General features: G+C 32.3%; 1 protein-coding gene across 6 annotated transcripts in view; it reads left to right on the plus strand.

The window, feature by feature from the left end:
• ZNF407 (zinc finger protein 407) overlaps positions 1-24854 on the plus strand; it is a 654777-nt gene that overhangs the window by 442560 nt on the left and 187363 nt on the right. For all 6 annotated transcript variants that reach the window (XM_074201492.1, XM_074201497.1, XM_074201498.1 and 3 more), the window contains exon 8: positions 21079-21257. In XM_074201492.1, coding sequence (XP_074057593.1) covers positions 21079-21257 — 179 coding nt within the window. The remainder of the gene's footprint in view (positions 1-21078; positions 21258-24854) is intronic.

A 24854-nucleotide genomic window follows, 5' to 3' on the forward strand; every position in this document is an offset into this window, starting at 1 on the left:
AAGATTAGTTCCTGATATTTGTTGTTGAATTCAATATATTTCATCAAAACTTAAAGAAGAACCCTTTTTAATGATCTTAATGTAACTTTTTAAAATAGATATCGACATCAGAGACAGAATAGCCACATTGGGAATATCATTTGGAAAACACTTTTCTAGTTGTGAGGAGCCTTGTACCTGATAACAATATAAAGGTACAGAAAAGAATATTGGCACAATTGCATTGTTGAAGAAGGGAACGATCTCTCTCTCTCTCTCTCTCTCTCTCTCTCTGTCTCTCTGTCTCTCTCTGTGTGTTTGTGTGTGTGTGTGTGAATAGGTCTGTCTGTCTTAGTATACATGTTCCTTCAGTTGGCTTCTGTCTGTCCTTTGGAAAATAATATGGTTTACAGTCATAAAATCATATAGTTCACACCTCTTGTGTCTTGGAGTATTTATATATACATTTAAAGCACATTTATTATATTTTTTGTATCTATTTTTAACTAAGCATCTATTTAAAGAACTGTATTGTGTGATGTAAAAGAGACTCAAAACAAGCCTCCAGTTTTGTAAAAAGGGTAGGATTTTTTTTTTAGTTTAAAAGTGGAATATATGTTTTCTTTAGCTGTAAAAGCACAATCAAGGCAACATGATAAGTGAGTCAGTGTTGTAAAAGTAAAACTAATTTTGCCTTCACTCACATGAGCTATAGAAGGAGGAAGCTTTATTGTCCCTGGGAAGGTGATAAGGCAGAGTAATTGTATATTATACTGTCCTGGAACATCTGCCTGAAGACTGTTGGAGCAATTCATCTATCATGGACGATACAGCATGTTTTGTCTTTTTGCTTTAACCCATCCCCACTGCTGGCCTGCACGAAGGTTTTGATAGGGACTGTGCCTGGGCTGGGGCTCACATTAATCAGTCCCCTTGTTCAACACTCCAGCTGACATAATTACAACCTGCGCACAGCAGTTATTCAAGTCGAGTCCTTGTCACTCGTGGTGCGAAACTACACAGCTCAGATCCCGAAGGAGATTGCCTTATCACACAGAACAAGGGCTCACAGGAGTTGAAGAGAATAGAAATGGGAAAATGTCTTCCGGGAGTACTATATATTCCTTTAAAATAAGACATTTGAGAGACTTACAAGGGACAAAGGGAAGTATTGTGCAGTGCCTGAAATGAACAGGTTATTATTTTTAAAAGGATTACGTAGACCGTTTTTGTAAAAAAGGACATAGATTATTAAATAATTCCAGTGGTCTTTCTTATCTTTCACAAGTTGTGTTCTCTAGGTTTTTTCATATGTGATAAAATAGTTTTAAACTTACAAAAGATTTTTGATACCTCTCCAAAGAGCACAGTTAATACAAGCACAGATATTATACCAATTAGTTGATGTTTGTCCATACAAATGTGTGTGTGTGTGTGTGTGTGTGTGTGTGTGTGTGTGTATAAACAAACTGATTTTCAGTTGGATTTGATTGTATAAAAGGATTTTCAGACCCAACTTAATTAGTTTTTGCAGTATTTTGTTGCAAAGAAACTCACCTTTGTGTTTTGGCCCTTCATTTACCTCATCATGCTAACCCTACTTTGGTCAGAAGTCAAGTCATCTCCTATTGTTGATGTATTCCAAGTGAAAAATCAGATCTCCTCTCTGTCACTTATGCACTATTTAAATTTTTATAGCTAAAATAAAGTTGTTTTCCACCTCCCCTCTGACAGTCTGCTTGGGTTAATAAGCATGTGATGATATATATGATTTAGATCTGAAAATCTGCCTAGTAAGCCATGTTCTAATAGATACTTTAGTACACTGAGTCATGTTTAAAAATTTAACTTTTTTAAAAATATTTCATAGCTATTACTTCCATGTGTGGTCATATCTAAAACAGGTCCTGAAATGGACTGGGAGAAATGTTATGAATCATGGATAACGGATTTTTGTTCAGTAACACTTTACACTTATGTTTTACAATTAAATCACAGGCAGCACTTATAATATGAAAAGCCATAGTGAATTATCTTTTATAGATGCACAGACATGATTTATAGATTCATAATTTTTTCAAAATGACTAATTTGAAGGTCCTTTGAGGAAATGCCTTTTTGCCAAAACTAAATGCACTTTTTTGGTCTATGTTTTTCCAGTAATTAATTCAAGTGCAGTTATTATGCCAGTCAGTTGATCTTTGCCCATACAAATATACACATCTGTAGGGGCTGATTTTCAGCCATTGGATTTGGTTGCAAAAGAATTTTCAGACCCAGCTTCATTAGTCTTTGCAGTAGTTTGTTGTAAAAGTATGAAAGTCGAAGCAAAAAGCTCTTTGGTCTCTGTATTCGAGGACATGCTCTCTGCATTCGAGGACATGCTCTCTGCATTCCTTTTCTTTGCAAATAGAAGTGCCACCACCTATCATTTTTGCCCTGACTGATTATTTCCAGAGGTATGATCCCAGTGATTTCTTGGGTTCAATGGAATGTGCTAGCGTCTCATACACTTAGCTTAATTTGAAAAGTCTCCTTTGATCACATTTCTCTTCCATATGGTTATTTTGATAATTTTTTTTAGATCATTGTATCTAGCTACATATATGTGTACATATCTATATATTCACATGCACAGATACCCAAAACCCAAAATCCAACAAAATGAATACATAGAGATGAAATAATAGGGCTATGCAACTGGTTACTAGCATATCAGATACTCAGAAGACTAAAGGAAACATAAATATTGCTCCCACTAGTGGTCAATTAATTTGATAGAAAGGTCATATTAGAAGATGGAATCAAAAGGTAGAATTAATTTCACTTCTAAAAATTGCTCAGGCTTCCAGTCAGATCTAAAATAAGTAAAATATCTTTATTTGTACTAAGAAATCTTTGTTGATCTTAATGTAGTTCATAAAGTTTCCTTGGGCTTTTTGTTTTCAGCTCAAAAGTCATAAAATTAGGGAAATTAGATGTTGATTTTTCTTCATATCTATTGAATGACTATAAAGATTGACTATTTTCTTAAAAGGGATAAAACTTTTAAATTTGTTTATTTGCTGATTAAAAATGAAGATATGTGCAAATTCAGACATTTAAGAGCTGAATCATGCCAATTGAATTTGCCTTAGTAACTGAGAAACTTTTCCATCTATATGACTCATTAAACCTAACTTTAATATTATGCATGCTGGTTGGTAGTGGTACTTTGTGCATAGTACATTGTAGTCTAAAGAAAAAGTTCATCATCTATTCCAAACACTAAGCTTAATTTGAAAAATGTCTCCTTTGATTATACTTCTCTTCTATATGGTTATTTTTACTATTAGAAGAGAGCTTTGGCATTTCTCAGTTAAATGTTTTTATTTGGATTCTTTATAGTAGAATTCAGAAGAATGGAGTAAGAAAAGAAGTTGGATTTAGAGTAGTTGTTACCTTTCATAACATATGTATCAAGGTCATGTTGAATATAAACATTATAGGGGGGTAATAAAGTAGAAAAAGTGAATGAACTGAAAGGAAAACAAAGAATACCAGAGTGGGAAGAGAACTCACATCTCTTATTAGATTTATAAGTCTATATAACTTATTCTAGGTGGTTGATTTTCCATCCATTCTTTAATGAACATCAGTTTTGGGCAACACACTTTTTCAAGGCAGGAGCATACCCAAGATTTATTGTATCAGAGGAAAAGGAATAGGCAGACTGCTACATCAATGTAAACATTAGTAAAATAATTAAGTAAATAAGTTGTTTAACTGTTCTTTGAAAAGCTATAGGATATATGGAAGAATGATTAACAAGTAAAGAGATTTTAGAATGATTACTAAATTAGTGAAGAACAAATTTCAATAATCTAATAACCTGAGGAAATAAAATTAATATAAAGTTCATTTATGTATCATTTTTTGAATTTGCGATATCTATGTATATATATCTATCTATATCTATATCTATATCTATCTGTCTATCTATCTATCTATATCTATATCTTGAAAATAAGTCCTCAAAGCATAGGAAAAGTTGTTTCTCCTGCCTCTGGTAATACAAAAATAATAAAGTAACTTATACACTTTATACTCTATAAGTTTTTGTCACTTGAGTGCTCCATGAAGATTGAATTGAATGATTTGCCTCTCTTATTTGGATTTCAAACCAATATTTACAAGCATTCCATATTCATAGATATGTTGGCACTCTAGCTGCAAAATTAGTGAACTTCTTCCTAAGAACCCAGTTTGTAACAATTAAATAAATCATGTTAGCTGCATACTAGAAAACTGATTGTGAATATTTGGTCACCAATATAATTTAGATACAGTAAAGTGGGATATGTTCAACAGCAATGAAATAGGAGCAATAATTCATCAGTTGCTCATTCATTTCACAGCTAACTCATAAGTTTTTGTTTGTTGCTTATAAGATAGGATTCTTTTTAGCAGCTTATGATATTCATCTTTTATGTGTTATGACACAGCACATAGTTCTTTACACATTTACAAAATTGTAAGTGAGAAATGGGAAAAAGCTTTAATATGCATTGATTTATTTTCATCAGGATTAATCCCAAATGGGTTTGAAGATAATTTTCTCTTTGTAAAACACAAAATGATAAGTAAGTTTCTTAGAAGGATTGCCCTGTTTACTTCTATAAAACATGCTGAAGATATGGTACTTCAGAGATCATGTTTGTACAAATTCTGACATGCAGTTTTAGGCAAGATAGAGTTGCAAATGTTTTTATTAAAATTCAGGTTTTGAAACATTTAAAATGTAGCATTTATTGAGTGATTAAGATTCCTCAACCATCAATAATTCTAATTAAAAATAAAAAATATATATATATATGTTTAAACATACCTTTAAACAAAATTCTCTAGAACTAGAACTATTTTTCAGATACATATGCTGTAAATTTTTCTTACAAATGACTTTGTGTAGTTATTTCATTGACTAGTAATTGTTTGAACTTATGTTGCCTGGAAACCTACAGTTTTAGATATAAAGAGTGTCCCAAAAGCCTTAGTATAGTATTAAGTTTTTAAGTTTTACACTTTAAGCACTGTAAGTTTTTAAGCTTATCAGTACACGAAAACTTTGGTAACCCTGTATTAACTATTTATATTTCATTATTTTTATTCAGCATATTTATGTTATTTGTTAGATATGTAGTTATCATTTTACTCTGGTATTAAAATTGTGTTCCAGCATTTCAGTGTGACAAGGGGTTACCCTGCATTCTCAGAAACCACACCAAAGGAGCACAGACTTTGACAGATCCTCCCAGGTAGTTAGGCTTTCAAATATCCCAGTGATTCCACAAATATATATGGAAAGAGACAGAATTTATTAGGAATTTCTTTCTTTCTTTCTTTCTTTCTTTCTTTCTTTCTTTCTTTCTTTCTTTCTTTCTTTCTTTCTTTCTTTCTTTCTTTCTTTCTTTCTTTCTTTCCCTTCCTTTCTTTTCCTTCCTTTCTTTTCCTTCCTTTCTTTTCCTTCCTTCCTTCCTTCCTTCCTTCCTTCCTTCCTTCCTTCCTTCCTTCCTTCCTTCCTCATCTATCTATCCCTTCCTTTTTTCTTTTCTTTCCTTTCTGCCTTTCTTGTATAGGTTATTTATGTGTATTCATATAAAACATTTCTATATTAGTCAATTTGTGCAAGAAGACTGAGAAAGAAGGGAAGGAAGAAAGAGATACTATATTATACTATACTATACTATACTATACTATACTATACTATACTATACTATACTATACTGTACTGTACTGTACTATACACTAATACTATACTTCAGTCTGTGTTCAGGTAACATTGATTCTTTCTCTGGAGGCAGAAGGCATTTTTCATCATGAATTCTTTGGGATGTCTTAGATCATTGTGTTGCTGAGAATAACTAAATTGTTCATAGTTCTTCATCATAAAACATTGCTGTTCCTATGTATAATATTCTCCTGGTTCTTACTTGATTTTGCTTACTTCACTTTGTGACAATGAGTTCATATAACTCTTCCCAGGTTTTTCTAAAATCATTCTACATATTATTTCTTGTAACACATTAATATTCCATTATAACCAAATGTCACAATTTGATCAGCCCTTCTCCAACTGATGGTGATCACCCCAATTTTTAATTCTTAAGCACCAGAAAAAAACTGCTATAAATATTTTTTTACGGTTCTTTTTTCCTTTTTGAAGAAATCTCTTTGGGAAAAAGAACTAACAATGAAATTGCTATATCAAAGGGTACATACAGTTTTCTAGCCCTGGGCATTTTACCAGATTGTTCTCCATAATGGTTGAAGCAGTTCTTTTCTCTACTGATAATTCATTAGTTTTCCCATTTTCTTTTTGTTTGTTTGTTTTTCAGCAAGGCAATGGTGGTAAATGACGTGCCCAAGGCCCTAGCTAGGTAATTATTAAGTGCCTGAGGTCAATTTTGAACTCAGGTCCTCCTGATGAGCCAGTGCTCAATCTACTGCCTGCCCCCACTTTCTAACATTCATCATTTTTATTATTTGTCATATTAGCCAATCTAATAAGGTTATTTTTAATAAAAACAAGAGTTGTTTTAATTTGCATTTCTCTAATCAGTAGTGATTTAGATAAATTTTTAAAATGGCTATAGATAACTTTTACTTGTTTTCCTTTTTCATATCCTTTGAGCATTTATCAAATGGTGAATGACTTGTATTCTTATAAATTTGGTGTAATTCTCTATATATCTCTGAGAAATGAAGTCTATATCAGAGACATACTTTAAAAAAATTTTGCTCAGTTTTCTGCTTTTCTAATTTTGTGTAAAAACTTTATATAGTAAAAATTATTCATTTTACATTTTATAATGCTCTTTATACTTTGTATGACAATAAATTCTTGTCTTATCTATAGATGTGACAGGTAAACTATTTCATGCTCTCCTAATTTGCTTCTGGTCTCATTATGTGTAAACTTGATAATTTAAAAAGAAAAATTGAATGGGAGAAGAAGAGGATGGAGAAGAGAGAAGAATTGGGAAAATAATCTCATATCATATTTGTGCAAATGGAAGTCTTTAATAGTAAGTACAGAGAGGGAGACCAGGTTACACTTGTATCTCCTTCTTACCTGACTTGGTCAGAAGAAGAGAAAATTCCTACACACATTCATTCACATATAAACACTGACCCAGAGTCTATAGGAATATATATCACTGAACAGGAAAAAATAAGAGGATGGAAAGAGGGGAATAACATTTGGAGAGGATTAGTCCTAAACAACTAATGTGCTCTTCTTGTGCTGGTGGTGATGATGAAGATAATGATGTTTGTCCTTCATTCTCAAAAAAGACCCTCAGGGAGGTGATGCCATAACAAATACATAAGTTATATTTGAGTAAGGGAGCACTGTACTGAGTCACCAACCTCACTTTCTGCTCCAGAGCCACCTTAATCCAGTGGCCAGATATGTATAAGGACAATTGGAGATGACCATGCATGCAAGGAAATCAGGTTTAAGTGATTTGTCCAAGGTCACGCAACTAGTAAGTGTACAGTGTCTGAGGCTGGATTCAAACTCCTGTCCTCCTGACTCCAAGGCCAGTGCTCTATCCACTGCATCACCTAGCTTCCATCTTGTGGTGGTAAAGGATTAGAAACTGAGGGAATTTTCATCAGTTGCAGCATGAATGAACAAGTTATGATTTATAAGGATGATATGACACTATTGTGCTATTAGAAATCTTTCTTAGGTAATCCTTGGAAGATTTGTATGAATTAAAGTCAGATGTTGTGAACAGTACCAGGAAAGCAGTTTATGCAATTTTAAGATTTTAAAGACACAATTTTCAAAGACTTTGGCACAACTGAGCAGCATAATGACAACCAGAGGATTCATGATGGAAATTCACTACCTACCAATTGATAGACTATATTTTCTTTTGGTCAATGCAGGCATTTATTTTGGTTGACCATACATCTTTGTTAAAGTAATTTTATTTTTCTTTCTTTGTTATTAGGATAAAAGTTATTTTAGTGATTAGAGGGGGCTTATTTATATTGATTAAAATAATATTACAAAATAAATTAGCTTACATGGCAGATTGGACATATTCATTAGCTTTTTCTATTCTATCATTCTTCTTTTATTCATTATAATTATGATCTGAGATTTCTTGTCCATGCTTCTGATATCTTTGTCTTTTTCAAAAACCTTGTCTTTTTATCCTTCAGTAACCTCAGAATTTTATCACTTTTATTTCAGAACTGCTGAATATACTTACTCCAGTTTGACTGCTTTTTCCATCTTTGTTCTCTTTGGTAATTTTTTAAGCACATTTAATACTGGTGTTATAGTGCTAATATGATAGATCCACTTTCTTTCATGGAGAAAACTACTTATAAATAATTTTTCAGGTCTTTCCTGTTTTTATTTTCTATTTATTTTCTACCATTTTGTACTTAAAAGGCCTTAGGATGACTTTGCTTACTTAGTTGGATGTCTAAATTTTGTTTAAACTTGTTTTATCATTTACCAAGGAGGATAAAGGATCTACCATTTCTTTAGCAGAGGATTAAAAGCCTGTTCTGTTTGCTAAGTAAAATGTAAAACTTCAGGTATGATGATATGTGTAAATTGGGTATACTTTTTTCTGCTTTTGCATCAATTGGAAAATATTGTAAATAACTTTTAGTCATATGGGCTAACTCCATGTAAAATAAATATAGTGGTTATAAGAATTTTGTTTCCTAGAAATTTCAGTATGTTGCCTGAAACTAATGATTAAATGACATTTAAATAGGGGTTTTAAGAATATGTTTTATGTGACCCAAACTATGTGACCTTTATGATTGAGGCAAAGCATTTTTCTCTTTATGTATGGCTAGCATTCAAAAATGATACACATACACACTTGATGATCTCTTGACTTTTTTTGACTTATACTTGAGTAGCTTTTGTTTCCTTTATCTTGCCTTTGTGTATTGTATGCAGACCTGCTTTTGAGCTTGAAGAAAGCATTCTACTTGTATTCCCTTTATTATAGACCTTACCCAACCTTCCCCTTTTTTCATTAGCTAATAAAAATTAATTTCTAGTAGATGGTTGTAGATTCCTTTCCTTCACGTTAATATTTTTTATCCTCATATTTATATCAAAAAAATAACATGTTAATATTTTTGTTAAAATGTATTTGTTTTGTGTTTTTCATTGAATTCAAATTCAACATTTGAAAATCCTCCAAATAATTTGTTAACATTAAAAACCTAAATTCAGTGGTAATTAGAATTAGATTTGAACATCATAAATAAGTTGAAGTAATACATAAAACAGTGATAGCATTTTATTCCTACTGTGGATAATTTCACAAGATAAAATTTTTTGGAGTTCATAGGATATACCTACAATAATTCTGGCATTCAGGAATGACTTCATTTTAACTATGCTATTTAAAATTTAGTTTACTGAGAAGATATATACCACTACTGAAATCTTTAGAATAGTTTCTAACTCTTATCTCTTGGGAAATAAATATACATACTTAGAAATAATAGCACCTCCTTCAAATGAACTTTCAAAGAATAGAGCAGATATTCATTCCATACCAGAATGAAATGTATCATCTCTATTTTATAACCCACCTTATTTTTTAACACAATATTTTCTTTCTTTCTTTATTTTATGGCACACAACTTGATGGGAAACAATTAGAGTGCTATTGTTCAGTTCATTTTTTTTTTACAAATATTAATGTATAGAGTAATTTGAGGATAATAAAATATAAGACTAAAAAATAGTAAGAAAGGACTAAGTAAGTTGTTAAGGGCCAAAGAAGAATTTTACATTTGATCCTAGACATAAAACGAAAGCAATGGAATTTATTGAATAATGGTGGGAGTGGGGGGGCAGATGTGTTTTTATTAGTAGTAGAAAAATCATTGTCTATAGTTCAGGGGCGGCTAGGTGGTGCAGTACATAAAGAACTGGCCCTGGAATCAGGAGTACCTGGGTTCAAATCCAGTTTCAGACACTTAATGATTACCTAGCTGTGTGGCCTTGGGTAAACCACTTAACCCCGTTTGCCTTGCAAAAAAAACCTAAAAAAAATACATTAGTTCTCTTCAAAATTTGTAGTTAAAATAATTTTATAAAAATAAATTAGCTTACTTGGCAGATTGGACATATTCATTAGCTATTTCTATCAGACACTTTATTTATTATAATTATGATCTGAGATTTGCTGCTTATGCTACTGATATCTTTGCCTGTTTTCAAAAATTTTGCCTTTTTGTTCATCAAAAATCATATCACAATTCATCTATATTCTCTTATACTAGGCAATTCTTGTCCATATTTTCCAGAAAATCTTCTATGTGGAATCTCCCCAACATATTGGGGACCACTCTAGTTCTTCTAAAATTATTTAGATAACAAAGGAACAGGTAGGTAGACTCAATGCTTTTGCCATATGGTCAACCAATTCCCCCCCCCCCACATGACATATAGATTAAAAAAATTATCAATTGTTTTTGATTTTGCAGGCACTATAATCACAGAGATGTGCCATTCAGTATATCTTTTTGATGACATACACTACTTCTCTTGGTTATCTCTTCATTTGTTATGTCTTGCTGCCAACTCCTAACATGCCTCTTCCATTGCCCTTTGGGTGATTCTTAAGTTTAATTCTTCGAACTCTCTGGATTTCAGTTGATCAGTAAATATTTATTAATCATCTAGTATGTTCCAAGCAATGTGCTCAATACTAGGAATATTGGGACAAAGAATAAAATAGTCCCAATTTATAAGGAGCTTATATTCTAATGGAATTGTTAATACAGTCAGCTGGATAGAATGCAAAATTATTGGATTAAATGCATATGTAGAGGGTTTGGCCTAAGATAGGATAAACCTGAAAACAAAAATTACCCAGGGCTGAAGTCCAATTTTCACTAGAATTGCTGGCCAGTCTGGAAAGAAACTTAGCAGTAATAAGTTCTACAACTTGAGTCCCTTCAGTAAATAATCATGTTACCCCTTTTGACTTGTCTCCATATCTCCTTTCCTTTCTAGCAAAACAAAACAAAATAAAAACTTTTTAATGGACCTATTGATTTCTGTATCTCTCCTCTTTTTTTCAACCATGCCCCTTGAAATAGTTGACATTTTTTGCCTTCTCTTCCTCCTCATTCTTGAAAATATAGCTTCTGTCTGAACTCATAACTCAATTGAAACCACTTTTTTTCAAACTTACCAATAAACTCTTAATTGCCAAATCTGGTGTTATTTTCTCAGTTCTGGCCTTCCTGTTCTATCTGCTATATTTGAATATCCTCTACTGACTACTCATTTCTGTCTTTTTTTTGTTTTGTTTTGTTTTGGTTTACACTAATTTCTCTTTTGGCTTCCTCGTGGTCTTCCTCCCTTCCTAGTCTTCTTTGATGATTTGTCATTCATAGCCTGGTCTGGTGCTGTAGGTGTTCACCAGGATTCTATCCTAGGGACCTCTTCTTTCTCTATAATCTATCTCCTTATTTTTCCTAAGTAGTCTTCACATTAGCTCCCATGGGTTTAAACTACCTTCCTTATAGGGATGATTTCTCTCTGTATGTGAAACCAGACTCACTATCTCTCCTGAACTTCAGTTCTATATCACAGTACCAAGTGCCTATTGGGCATTTCAAACTGAATAACTCAAGGACATTTTAAACTCAGCCTTTCCAAAAAATGTATTTATATCTCCATCCTGCCTACTAAAACTACTCATTTCTATCAGAGATATCACTAACCATCCTTTTAGTCTTTTAGATTCAGAACTTCAGAATTATCCTAGATTCTTCACTTTCCTTTGCTTCATACAACCAATCATTATAAAAGATGACTTTGGGAAGGTTAGGAGGCATAAAAAATAGGAAAGCAAGATAGCAATAAAAGTTCATTTTAAAAAAGGGACATTGGTGATGGCTAGGTGGTGCAGTGGATAGAGTATCGGCCCTGGAGTCAGGAGTACCTGAGTTCAAATCCAGCCTCAGACACATAATAATTACCTAGCTGTGTGGCCTTGGGCAAGCCACTTAACCCCATTGCCTTGCAAAAATATAAAACAAAAAACAAAAAAGTAAAAAAGGGACATAAATCTGCATTAATATTTGGAGGTGATTCTACCTTCTCACTATTGCTATATAAACATCAATGGACCCCTCCATAGGAAAAGGAACCATTTTGTGTTTTTGACTCCTTCCTAGGCTCCTATTCTGGGCAGGGAGTGGAAGGAGAAAACAAATAACCATTCATGAAACCTCTATTATGTGCCTAGCACTGTACTAAAGGTTTTACAGATATGATCTCATGTTGTCCTCACCGCAACCCTGCCATGTAGGTACTGTCCTTCTCCCCATTTTAAAACTGAATAAAGTGAGTTAAAAAAGGATAATTCACTTGCTCAGGCCTACATAGCCTGCAATATTCTGCAATTTATTGGGTTGTTTGGTTTTTGTAATCTAAAATTAATTAGTATGATGATAGCAAAAATACACATAATTATTAGTTGATATGTAGATTTCTTTAGTGTCTACATGTTGATAACTATTTTCCCAGTGATTCTTCTCATAAAATAGTTGATTCAAAGAAATTTCCCTTGTGTATAAGAATTCCTGAATTATATATTGATTTTTGAATTTTGCTTTTCTAGTCTTCTTTAACCTATATTATTATTATGTGTTGTTCATGCCATGGACAGTTAATTTCATAATTGTAATTTCTACCTTTGTCAATAGAGATTACTTTTTAAAACCGAATCATCTTAATTTTTTTAGTGAAGAAGACTAAAGAATTTTCTACTTTAGCCTTCAAGATAGGCAGAATGCTATATAGACCACTGGATTTTTTGTCAGATAGAGGACCTGAATTTCATTTTTACCTAAACCATATGATCTTATGAACCAAACTAAAACAAATCATTTAAAATCACCCAAATTTTTCATAATCCTAAAATATCTTTTGTCAGTGAGAAAAATTGAGGATCAGAGGAAGTTATTTGCCTTAAGTCCCCCTATTAGTGTAAAGACACTAATTTCTATGTAGCCTGGATTGAGTTTAATTCTACAAAAATAAATATATTGAGTCACTACAGTATAAAAGATACTATGGTGGGAGCTAAGGGAAGTAGAAAGATTGTTTTAAGACTGCTTAAGTTTAAGGAAAAAATATGTTCATTTGTATTTCATTACAGTTTTTTATGTTCAAAAGATTACAAAACCTGTTTGTAATAAAGTAGAATCATAGTTTGTAAGGGTTATCCAGTATTTTTAGCATTCTTTGGTCTTTTCATAATTTCTCTGAATATAATAGATTATACTGAATAAACTTCCTGTTAATGTTAAATTGAATGAAATGGTTAACATATTAGAATACACTTAGAATTGAAAAGAACATTTATGTTTGAAGAAATGGACCAAAATTGATAGGATGTAATTTGAGAAAGCAAGAGTAAATAGTGCCATGAGTGGAACCAAATGTATATAAATTCAGGTATGTTTTCTCTGTCAAAGCATTGTGCTGGGTTGTACAATAGGTAAGAAATTTGACAGCTATTGCTTCACTTGTGTATCAAATAGTCTTGTCCTTGAGAAATTGCATTTGCATCCAGTTTTTATAAATCAATTCTTATTTTCCCATTAATTTGGATTATTTGAGAGATGTTTTATCTTCACTTCTAATTAACCTTTAATTAGCAGTATCTCTTAGCATTGTCTTTTAAGTTTCTCTTCTACTAATCTTTCGGTGGAATAGTTAGTGATACTTAAACACTGAAGATATTCTTTTAAGGAACCCTTCTGCAATATGAATAAACACTTTTTAATGTTTCTGACTACAAAATCTTTGCATTGAGGGTTTTCTTAAATCAGTACCCAGGTAGTTGATAAGATAAAAGTTACCATGGACCTCAATTTACCTTGACAACAGAGGAATTCATTTTTAAAAATAAAATTAGCAAATTCATGAAGCCATTTTGTCATGATTCTTCAGGAAATTAAAACTGGGAAGTAACTTTAACCTTCTTAAAAATGGAATCCAATGAAATATGATATTATTTAACCTGGAAACTCAGTTTTGCATTCACTTCAGAGTGAATCCCTTAGAGTCAATTCCATAATGTATAATATGCTGGATTACAAAATCCTTGTTATATAATCTCTTTCAAGTCACATCCTTGTATGTAGATAATTAGCATCAGTTAGTAAATAGTCTAGTCATGGGGCAACCAGGTGGTGCAGTGGATAGAGCACCAACCCTGGAGTCAGAAGGACCTGAGTTCAAATGCAGCCTCAGATACTTAATAATAACCTAGTTGTGTGGCCTTGGGCAAGCCACTTAACCTCATTGCCTCGAAAAAAACCTAAAAAAAATAAGTCTAGTCATTTCTTTTAGATGAGGAACAGAAAAGTGATTCAGACTTTTAATTTCATTGTGGAAGAGAAATACTATTGGAGAACATCCCTCTACCAAGACAGATCAACAACTATTTTGCTGTTTTAAAATAACAGCCAGATTTACAAAGGTAAAAAACAAAATAGTAAATAGCATTTAAATAGCATTTTAAAATACCCAGGTATCTTACGGAACTTCAATCCAGATCTTTCTGATTCTAGTGACACTAGACCACAGAAACTTTGCCTACTTCATCACCTCTAAAAAACACAATAATTCCAGGGTTTATTGTGAGTTTTTACTTACATTTTATTCTTTATGATCCCATTTGGCATATTCTTGACAGAAGTACTTGAGTGGGTGTCATTTCCTTCTCCAACTCATTTTACAGATGACGAACTAAAGCGAAAAGAGTTAAGGGACTTGCCCAGGGTCACACAACTAGTTATGGATCTGAGAACAGATTTGAACTCAGAAAATTAAGTATTTCTAGTTCCAGATCTGGCACTCTATCTACTGTGCCACTTAACTGCACCTTAACTGCAATTGTATGTACCACCATACTATTTGTAATTCTTAAAATCTGGTATTTTTATAATTAGAATGGACCTTAGAGGTCATTGGATCTAATACCCTCATTCTATAAATTTGGAAAAGATGCAAAGGGTTATGTAACTTCTTCAAAATCTTTCTCACCCCTATATATTAATTTCTGCAGGAATTCTTTTCTAATATTTAATTTGGAAAGTGTTTGTTGGAGGGCATGAGGTTTTTATTATTTTTAAGGCCATTAATTCCTACTTCTTTTTACTGTAATCCACTTGTTGCTAATTTTCTAGTCTTTTTGATATAAAAAATGCAATTTCTTACAGCATGTGATAGATTTGACATTACAGCACCTGGGTTCAAATTCTATCTCTGTCATTTGCGCTCAGTGATTTTAGGTAAGTTTAATCTCCCTAGACCTTAGTGAAATGGAAGAGTTAGAATAGATGACTCTCTTTGAAAACTTTAAAGCACTATCTAAATACTAGTTGTTATTGTTATTATCATTATTGTTATCCATAATCCTTTTGGTCAGCTATAAATTGAGCATTTCATCTTCAAATCATCGCCATCTAGCGGGAAGAGTGAGTAACTGCAGAATGTATCTAATTGGACTCCAACTTGGAGGGGGAAGAATTATGCTCTAACCAAGGGACTCCTAAGCTCTTTTGGCTTCATGAACTCCTCTGGCAGTCTGGCTCAGAATGATTCTTTTAAATGTATAAAATACATAGGACTACAAAGGAAGCAATTTATTGAAATTTAGTTATCAAAACAGTTTTTTTTAAAGTTCACATATTTCAGTTTAAAAACCCTGTTTCCAGAGAGAAAATGTCTTGAGTATACTTTGCTTTGGTTTGAATTAAAAAAACCACGGAATAGATTTATTCTAAAAGTTCTTGTCAAAGAGGTTAACATTTTTCAAATAAGAAGAATGAAATACATGATTTATGTTCTGGGAAGATGTTGATAATGGAGAATTCATTATTTCAGCAAAATCAGATACATTTATTCAAAACCTACTATGTAGAGGGCAATTAATAAAAATTAACAGTAAAGAAAATGATGAAATGTGAAGTGTAAAAACTGAAATAACAATTTTTTTTGTTTACAACTATCTTTTAGGGGACATTATATGTTCTTAGAAGGATATGGATTTATGTAGACCTGAATGGGACAGTTAAGACCTCTATATTTAATATACTTTCCAGACTTCATCATGATGATCATTTCAGTTTTATTGAGTAATTCTCTTGACCTTTCATACCAAATGATCCTTATTTTGCATTCTGAGAAGTTCCTTCTTTACCACCCTCTCTATAATATCATACCATCAATTCTCTGATCTCTTTCTAGGGAAGGGTAAACCTGGGTCTTTGCCCTCAGATGTCATGTTCAAAAATACTTCGAAATTTTTTTTTTTAGGTTTTTTGCAAGGCAAATGGAGTTAAGTGGCTTGCCCAAGGCCACACAGCTAGGTAATTATTAAGTGTCTGAGACCAGATTTGAACCCAGGTACTCCTGACTACAGGGCTGGTGCTTTATCCACTGCACCACCTAGCTGCCCTACTTAGAATTTTTGAAATTTATCTACTAATATAGGAAAAACAAAGAACAAAGACAAACATAACAAGAATAATTAGTTAAAACAAGAAACCACTAGATGATGGACAAGGGCACAAAAATTACCCTGGACACAAAAGTTCATATTTATGACTAAATTGTGAATGAACAAACAAACGAACGAACGAACAAATAAATAAATAAATAATATGAATGAATGAGCAAGAGAAGAAAGGAAGGTAAAAAAGAAGGAAGGAAAAAAGGTCTCTGAATAATATAAGTAGATGTGCAAATTCCACTTTTCAGTGAAAGCAGTTTTAGGACATTTTTTTTTTTTACTAAAATTCTAATAAACTTTTTAACCCAAATCATTTTAAAAGAAAAGACTGATGGGGACAACGATATAAACTGATAGTTGTTAGTATCCAAGCAAAGGAGAAGTTAAATGACACAAATACAGAGTCTTAAAAAGTAGTAGTCATATTTAGGCCATTTAGTGTATGGTTACAGAGTCCTACATTCCTCAAAATAACCTGAGAATCATTTTTGTATTTGGTGAAATAATCATCATATTGATTCTTTTACTCTTTACCATTTGTCCTCTCCTCTTCCCTTCAGCTATCAATCACCCTTACTACTATAATAATATTAATTATTCTTTCCCCTCCATTCTCTCCACCATGCTCCACGATATACTGCCACCATATTAATTTCATAGTGTAAAACTCTGATCATGTTCTTGCCAGTCAAATCCTTTGAATGATCACCCATTTCTTTTCTTAAAAGTATAAATATATTAGGTATAGATTTAGATAAGAAACAGTCCCTGGCCCAATTAAATTTATAATTAAATTCATGAAATAAGACATAAATACATATAGTTATAGTATACAGTTGTTGTATCATCCTGTTCTGGCCCCCAACCTCACTAAGTTTATTACCTTTGTCCACACTTTTAAAATTGAAGTATACTTAATACTTAAAGCTCATTTGTCATTGCCCATTGAAATTTTATCCATCCTTCAAGACCTTAACAGAAACAATATTCATTGGTTTGCAATTTTGTCTACTTCAGGGGTTTATCCTCTTCCTCTTATAAACTTACTATCTACTTTATCCTTTTTTAACCTTTCACTGAGTCATAGGAACATAGAAAGGCTTAGAAGGTAACTTTACCCAAACCTTTCATCTTGCAGATAAAGAAACTTAGGCCCATAGATAGCACAAGTAGATAATAGAATTAGGATTTGAACTCATGCCTTCTTACTCCACATACAGAACTATTTCTGTATCATGTTCCCACCCCCTCCCCTCAACTCTAATGTATATCATTCATCATCATCATCATCATCATCATCATCATCATCATCATCATCATCATCATCATAGTTAACATTTACATAGTACCTACCATTTGCCAGGCACTGTATTTAGTTGGGTTTTTTTTAGTTTTTTTTTTCAAGGCAATGGGGTCAAGTGGCTTGCCCAAGGCCACACAGCTAGGTAATTAAGTGTCTGAGGCTGGATTTGAACTCAGGGCTGGTGCTCTATCCACTGTGCCACTAGCTGCCCCCAGGCACTGTATTTAGAGCTTAGTCACATCTCATTGCATTCTCATCAGCTGGGTCGAGTATTTTTTACAGTTGAGGAAACTGAGGCAAATGACTTAGCCAGGGCACACAACTAGCAAGTATCTGAAGCCAAATTTAAACTCAGATCTTCCCGGTGCCAAGCCCAATACTCCTAGCTGCCTCTTAACAGTAACATACTAAAAAAAAAAATTAATAACTGATGTTATTCCCTGGCAATACACAGATGAAACATTTTCTTTGAATTGTGCTTGTATCCAAGATTAAAGCATTTCTTATTACTTTCTTTATTAGGTAGTAAAACTTTAAGGTCATCATACTAAAGTTGTTTCTGACCTAGTAGACTAAGAATAGCTTTGTATAAAAGAGAAGTATGATGGGTTTGAAATCACAGAGTACTGGCCCTGACTACCTGTGTGACTGGGCAAGTCACTGAATCTCTCTAGTACTCAGTTTCCTTATTTGTAAAACAAAGAAGCTTTTACTGAATGACTTTCAGAGATTGTCTCTGTGATCCCATGACTGACTCATTGTAGATCCCATTTATTCATTCCATACTCAGGGAACTTCTTTATAAATCTGAAATGTTGCCTGTGACAATTTGATGAGTTTAAGTAGGAAAGAGTTACTCTTTGGCCTTCTCCTTCCTAATTGTCTACCATCTCAAGCCTGCTAGAAATCATATCTATCTATCTATCTATCTATCTATCTATCTATCTATCTAGATATATAGCATACTGTTATCAATAAATGATTATCAAAATGATCTGTAATTTATCAAGTCCCCCCGTTTCTTATTTCTCCCTTTTGTTCTGTATTTTTAAAAACAATAATAAAACACCTTTTTTAGGCCTCCCACTTTCTTGCTTTAGCAACCCTGTCTTGACTGTTTTATTGTATAGTCTACTTTCTATTTAGGTTCTCAGAGATATCAGCTTATTTTTGTCAAGGGTACGCCCTTCTTGAAAATAAGATATTATTCTGCTTCCAAAGTCATTTCTTCATGCACTCAGTAGCAGGATACATTGCTATTTCTTCCTCAGTTTTAAGTATGCACTATACCTTAAAACATGTGTATTTTAGTAATTTTATTTCTTCATTTGACAGGTGATTGGCTTTGGTGACTTTTAATACCTAGCATTTTGTACAAGGAAATAATATGGGTAGTACCACAAAATTGACAGTTCCAATAAACAGTACTAATTAAGTACAGTACTAGCTTTTTGTTTTTACTCCCCAATGTCAGTAAACAATGGTGCATTTAGGGGTGACTCTAATATGGTATGTACATTGTGAAAATAAAGTAGAAGACTTCAGTTAACAGAATTATTTGGGATTGTCCACAGAATCAATTGAGTTAATAAAAAATAGAATTTTATGCTTTGAAGAACCATGAAATTGATCTAAAACTTGCTCTTAATTTTTTATGATATTTTCTGTAACTTTCCCATAGTATTCCATGTATCCTTCTTCCCCCCCTAGCAGAGAGCTGTCCCATATAACAAATAGGGATTTGGGGAGTAAAAAAAAAAGGACAACCAATTTGTGTAATGGAAAAGAATCTGCAAACATGTATGATGGACCTTTCACCTCCACAGAGGGAATAGGTGGGGGTCTATTCTTCTCTTCAATTGAGTGCCACTTGATATTTGTCATTTTGTTGCATTTATTTTGATTTGGTGGGGTTGTTGATCTTACCATTGGCATTATTGAATTTATTATGTTTAATGTTCTCTTAGCTCTGCTTACTTCACTCTATATCAGTTTATATATGTCTTTCCATGATTCTATATATTCATCACACATTATTTCTTATAAAATAATATTCCATTATATTCATGTTCCACAATTTGTATTGTCTTTCCCCAAATGATGGGGATCTGCTTTGTTTCTCATTCTTAGTGCTGCTATAAATATTTTGGAGTATATGAGAGCTTGTTTTTAATCAATTACTTCCTAGTGATTAACATAATAATAATAATAGTAATAATAATAATAATTACAACAGAGGTTTTGGTTCAGAATACCATATCACAACTCCACCAACAAAATGCCATTACTATATCTTTCTACAACCTTTCTTTTGGTTTGTGTTTGTCATAAGACAATACAAGGTAATGGTACAATCTTCACTTTCCTTTATAGGTATATTCACATAATATGTGGAGATATATATATATATATATATGTGTATATATATATATATATATATACACACACACACACACACACATATATTTGTAAATTTATTATCATTACTAGCCATCGTCAAAGGAAATGCAGTTCCTTTTCACACAAAATTATTTAATTGGAGCCTTGAAAAAAAAATCTAGGTTTTTGAAATGCTTATTTAACACAAAAGTTCAAAATGAAAAGAATTATTGAATTCCAGACCTTTAGAGTTTTTTTCAAAAAGATTTTAAATTAATTACTATTTTTTAAATAATTGTTTTAAATTCGATGAACATGTATTTCTCCATCTGGAGAGTAAGTTTTTTTCAGAGTTAAGGTAATGTCTTCAAATTCTCCACTTTTATTAATTAGTACCTGGAATTTTATATTTTCCATTTCTATGAACTATAAAAGACTGAGTTTTTAACCTTAGAATGAGAACTTTTTTAATATTAATAAATGTACTTCAGTAGAGTAATTACCTTTATAACCTTGAATATTTAATTCAAGAGGGATTTTTCCCAGCCTTAGGACCCTCCTATACACCAGAATGTAACGAATTTGCTCTAATTTGTAGAGAAACCTTTCCATCTGGAAATTCCTTGGTGCAAGTTCCCTAGTAGCTATGTACAAGATTTGTACAGGATGATGAAGCATGGGTTGGGAATGCTTCCTTTCATGTGATCCTAGAGCCTGTGTATTATGAGAGTGTAAAGCACAATCAAGTAAATGAAGTTCTCCTTAGATATGCTCAAGTTAAACTTAAAAGATGGGCTCCAGACTTGACCTAAAGATTTCGTTTTTATCTTTATTTTTTAGATCAAATTGTGCAGAAAATATCCGCAAACACATTTTACATACGGGTAAACATGAAGGAGTCAAGATGTACAACTGCCCCAAATGTGACTATGGAACTAACATTCCTGTGGAATTCCGTAACCACTTGAAAGAACAGCACCCTGATATAGAAAACCCTGACCTGGCTTACTTACATGCTGGTAAGGTACCAATGCTGTTTCTGAAGGGCATGTTTCTTATTGAATGCAAATATGTGGATGATTGCAATTAGAATGATATTCTTTTTGTATGCCTGCTGTTTGTTCTCATAGTATTATATTAATTGATCCATGATACTATGTGCTTGAAAACTTTAGAAGTAAACATGAAATGCTTTTGATCAGTTTTATTTCATTCTTGTATGAAAGTAGGTCTTTCTAATCACATTTGGTGGGGTAAATAATACCATAGAAAAGTCATTTTATAAGACTGAGGTTAATAGTGTGAATACAAACAAGGGAACTGAAGCCATCACAGTTATATAAATTGTACCATTTGACTTAATAATAAATTTTCTAACTTATTTTAACATTATTGTGACTTGCAATACTTACTTGCATTTTTTAAGTTTGGGTTCATTACAGAACTTTATCTAATAAAGAAATTAAAAAAGCTGTAGAGACTCATAAATGATAAAAATAAACAAAAACAGGGAATGCCCCTAATTCATATATCTGACCACCACAATTCTTATTTTTAAAATAGATTATTATTGAGATATTTTATTGATGTATCACTTAGATTTTGTTCTGAATTCCTTCTCCTCCCCACCATTCATTCACCTTGACCCACAGAGTTATCTCTTATTCAAAGAAAAAAAAATTTAAATGAAGGAATCAACACATCAGAAATAGCTGGTATTATATGCAGTGTTCAAACCTGTGCACTCATCTATTATGCAAAGGAATGGGGAAAGAAGATGAGGAAGGGTTCTTTTGATTATCTTTGTTATTCCCTAATCTTCTGTTTCTTTACTGTTTTAAGTTGTTCATTCTGTTTATATTATTGTAGTTATTGTGTCTTTTGCTTTGCTGACTGTTTGCTTCAGTTTCCATTAGTTCATGTAAGTCCTAAAATGACTCTCTGTATTTTTCATATTTGTCTAACTGGAGAAGAAAATGGCAAGAGATTTTGCTAGTTTTTGTACGGATTACAAAGGATTTCAAGACAAGTTGCCAAAAATCACATGCTAGTGCTTTCCCAGTATTCATGGTGCACTATGGTGCCTCACTGATATGAGAGGCAGCAAAACCAATTCAAGGCCAAGAGACTCCCCCAGCAGACAAACCAATCACCAGTAGTCTTGTTTCCTATCAGTCCTGCCATAAGGCCATATTTTGTTACAGGCAAGTGAGAAGGATAGCCTTGTACAACATACCCCTCACTATACTAAACAATATTGTACAACTCACGCTTCCAGTCATTTGGTTGGTTAGTGTGATCCTCTTCGATCCCAAAGTACTAGTAATATAGTACTCTAATAGTTTATCACATTCATGTTTCAAATTCGTTTTGCAAGTCTTATCTGAGTACAAAAAGTTACAACATAGGGAGTATCATAGCTACCTCTAGCTCCCTCCTAACAGAGAGCAATTTTAATAATTACAGCCCAGTTGATCTAGAAAACATTGATCAATTAACCAATGTAAATAATGTCATCTTTTGTTGGGATTTTTATTTCAATTCAGAAAATATTTTCTAAATGCCCTTTCTGTGTTGTATATGTGAGCATTTTAAAAAGCGTGGCTCATGTTCCCTAATAGACTTTTTATTTAGGTGAATGGAAGTCATGGAGTACATAAGAAAAATATTGAAGAAATGGTTTTATACATACATATACATATATATATATATATATATATATATATATATATATATATATATATATATATATAGTTTTTGCAAATATCTTGTTTAAATGGAGATAGAAAGCAAAGGAAGAACTAATGCATAAGGTAATACGTGTCTGTTAGTTACTATTTTTCTTCTTTTGTGGCCATTTTTATATTTCTATACCTGGTTATTTCAGCAGCAGTTTCTACTTGCTTTATTATTGAAAGTTTTTTAACTAGATAGTTTATCTGTTTTATTGGATAAACATAGATAAAGCCACGTTGAAATACCTGCAGGCCATCAATACCTCTGGGTTTTTCATTAATTTGGATAGATGACATTATGGGTTCCAGCAATGCTACTTCGAAGAAAATGGTACTCTAAGAGGTTTCTGACAAACAAACTGAAATGAGCAAGTTATATATCAGGAAGGTACCAGTTTCATAATATTGTGACTCATCATACATTTCTAGGAATAATATTAGAATTGACATATTCTTCCATTAGTGGTCAAGTTGAAAATTTTAAATGAGTTGCTTTCTCTAAAAATGATAGCCTAACTAAAATTCTTCTTTTCTAAAAGAAGAAGAAAGAGTGGAAATCAGAAAGAAAATAGAAAGTTAATTCTAGATACTAAGAATGTGTGCATGCTGTTACTAAGCATACTAAGGGCACCTGCTTTTTTGCTTACAGATTCATTGTACTGGCAATACAGAATTCATTACTTGGCTAAGTGCTTTGGGATGAAAGGTGTTGTATAAAACAAATTTTATCCCAGTTTCTTTGTAGCTTCTCTAAGTATTTCTGTAACATATTGTTTAAAACACTTTCCAGATATGTCACAGCAATATTTCTCAGCGTATTCACAAAGAAACCTTAATGCAGCCTATTCCAAAGTGCACGATGGAGCTTTTGTTTCCCATTTCCCTCAGTAGCACAAGAACTCTCAGTAGCACATGAACACCCCTGTCAGTTACATTTTTTTAACTTTGATAAACTTGGTTTAGTTAAGTAGATCTTTAAAAAATGTGTTTTAAAATAATTTCTTGTTGTGATTCTGTAATTTTTACTCCATAGGACCCTCACTCTATTGGAGGAAGTATAAAAAAGACTCTCCTTTATTGCCATCATCAATATAATTTAATCAAATTTTTGCTCTTTTAATTTATATGTATATATATATATATATATATATATATATATATATACACAAATACACACACACGTGTGTGTGTGTGTGTGTGTGTGTGTGTGTGTGTATGTGTAATATAATTTTTTAAGTGGTGTCAAGCTTCCTGGTTTATGATTTTCATGATAGGTGGTATTGTAAAATTTCATGTGGTGATATAAAACCTTAGAAGTGTTTTATGCCCAGTCCTGAAGTATTCTCTTAGCCATATTCTCCCCTATCTACAATATTAATGTGCTGGGAATTTTGTGAGCTGAAATCCAGTGAATCATGTTGCGCAGTTATTTGATAAAAGGTTCTGATTCCTAGCAGGAAGATGGCGTTTACAGCTATCTCAGGACAGGAAAAAAAATCTGATCTTGTCCTGACTTGGCTAGGCATACATTTCAAACATTTGAAAGACAAGAAAAAAGGGAAAAAAATAGTTGGTGATTTTTACATTTTGGTGATTATTAGTTATGTGCATGAGAAATATTTATAGGGTTTTTTTTTAAACCAAAATTCCATTTTTTGGTTTTGTTAGTTTTTACTTTTTTTTTAAGAGAGAACTTATTGGTGAAATCTTTTGATTCCCTTAATTTCTTTATTTTTAACAAGAAGTTTTATTGTTTAAAATCTATACATTTCTTCAATTGTTTTTAATTTAAGAAATTAGAAGTATGTTGTAAGCCCTAATTTTTTTTGCAGTCTTATGAGAAGATAAAAAAATAGAATAACTGACTCTTGAGTTCCCTTA

Source organism: Macrotis lagotis, chromosome X (assembly GCF_037893015.1).
Source record: "Macrotis lagotis isolate mMagLag1 chromosome X, bilby.v1.9.chrom.fasta, whole genome shotgun sequence".
Lineage (NCBI taxonomy): Eukaryota > Metazoa > Chordata > Mammalia > Peramelemorphia > Peramelidae > Macrotis > Macrotis lagotis.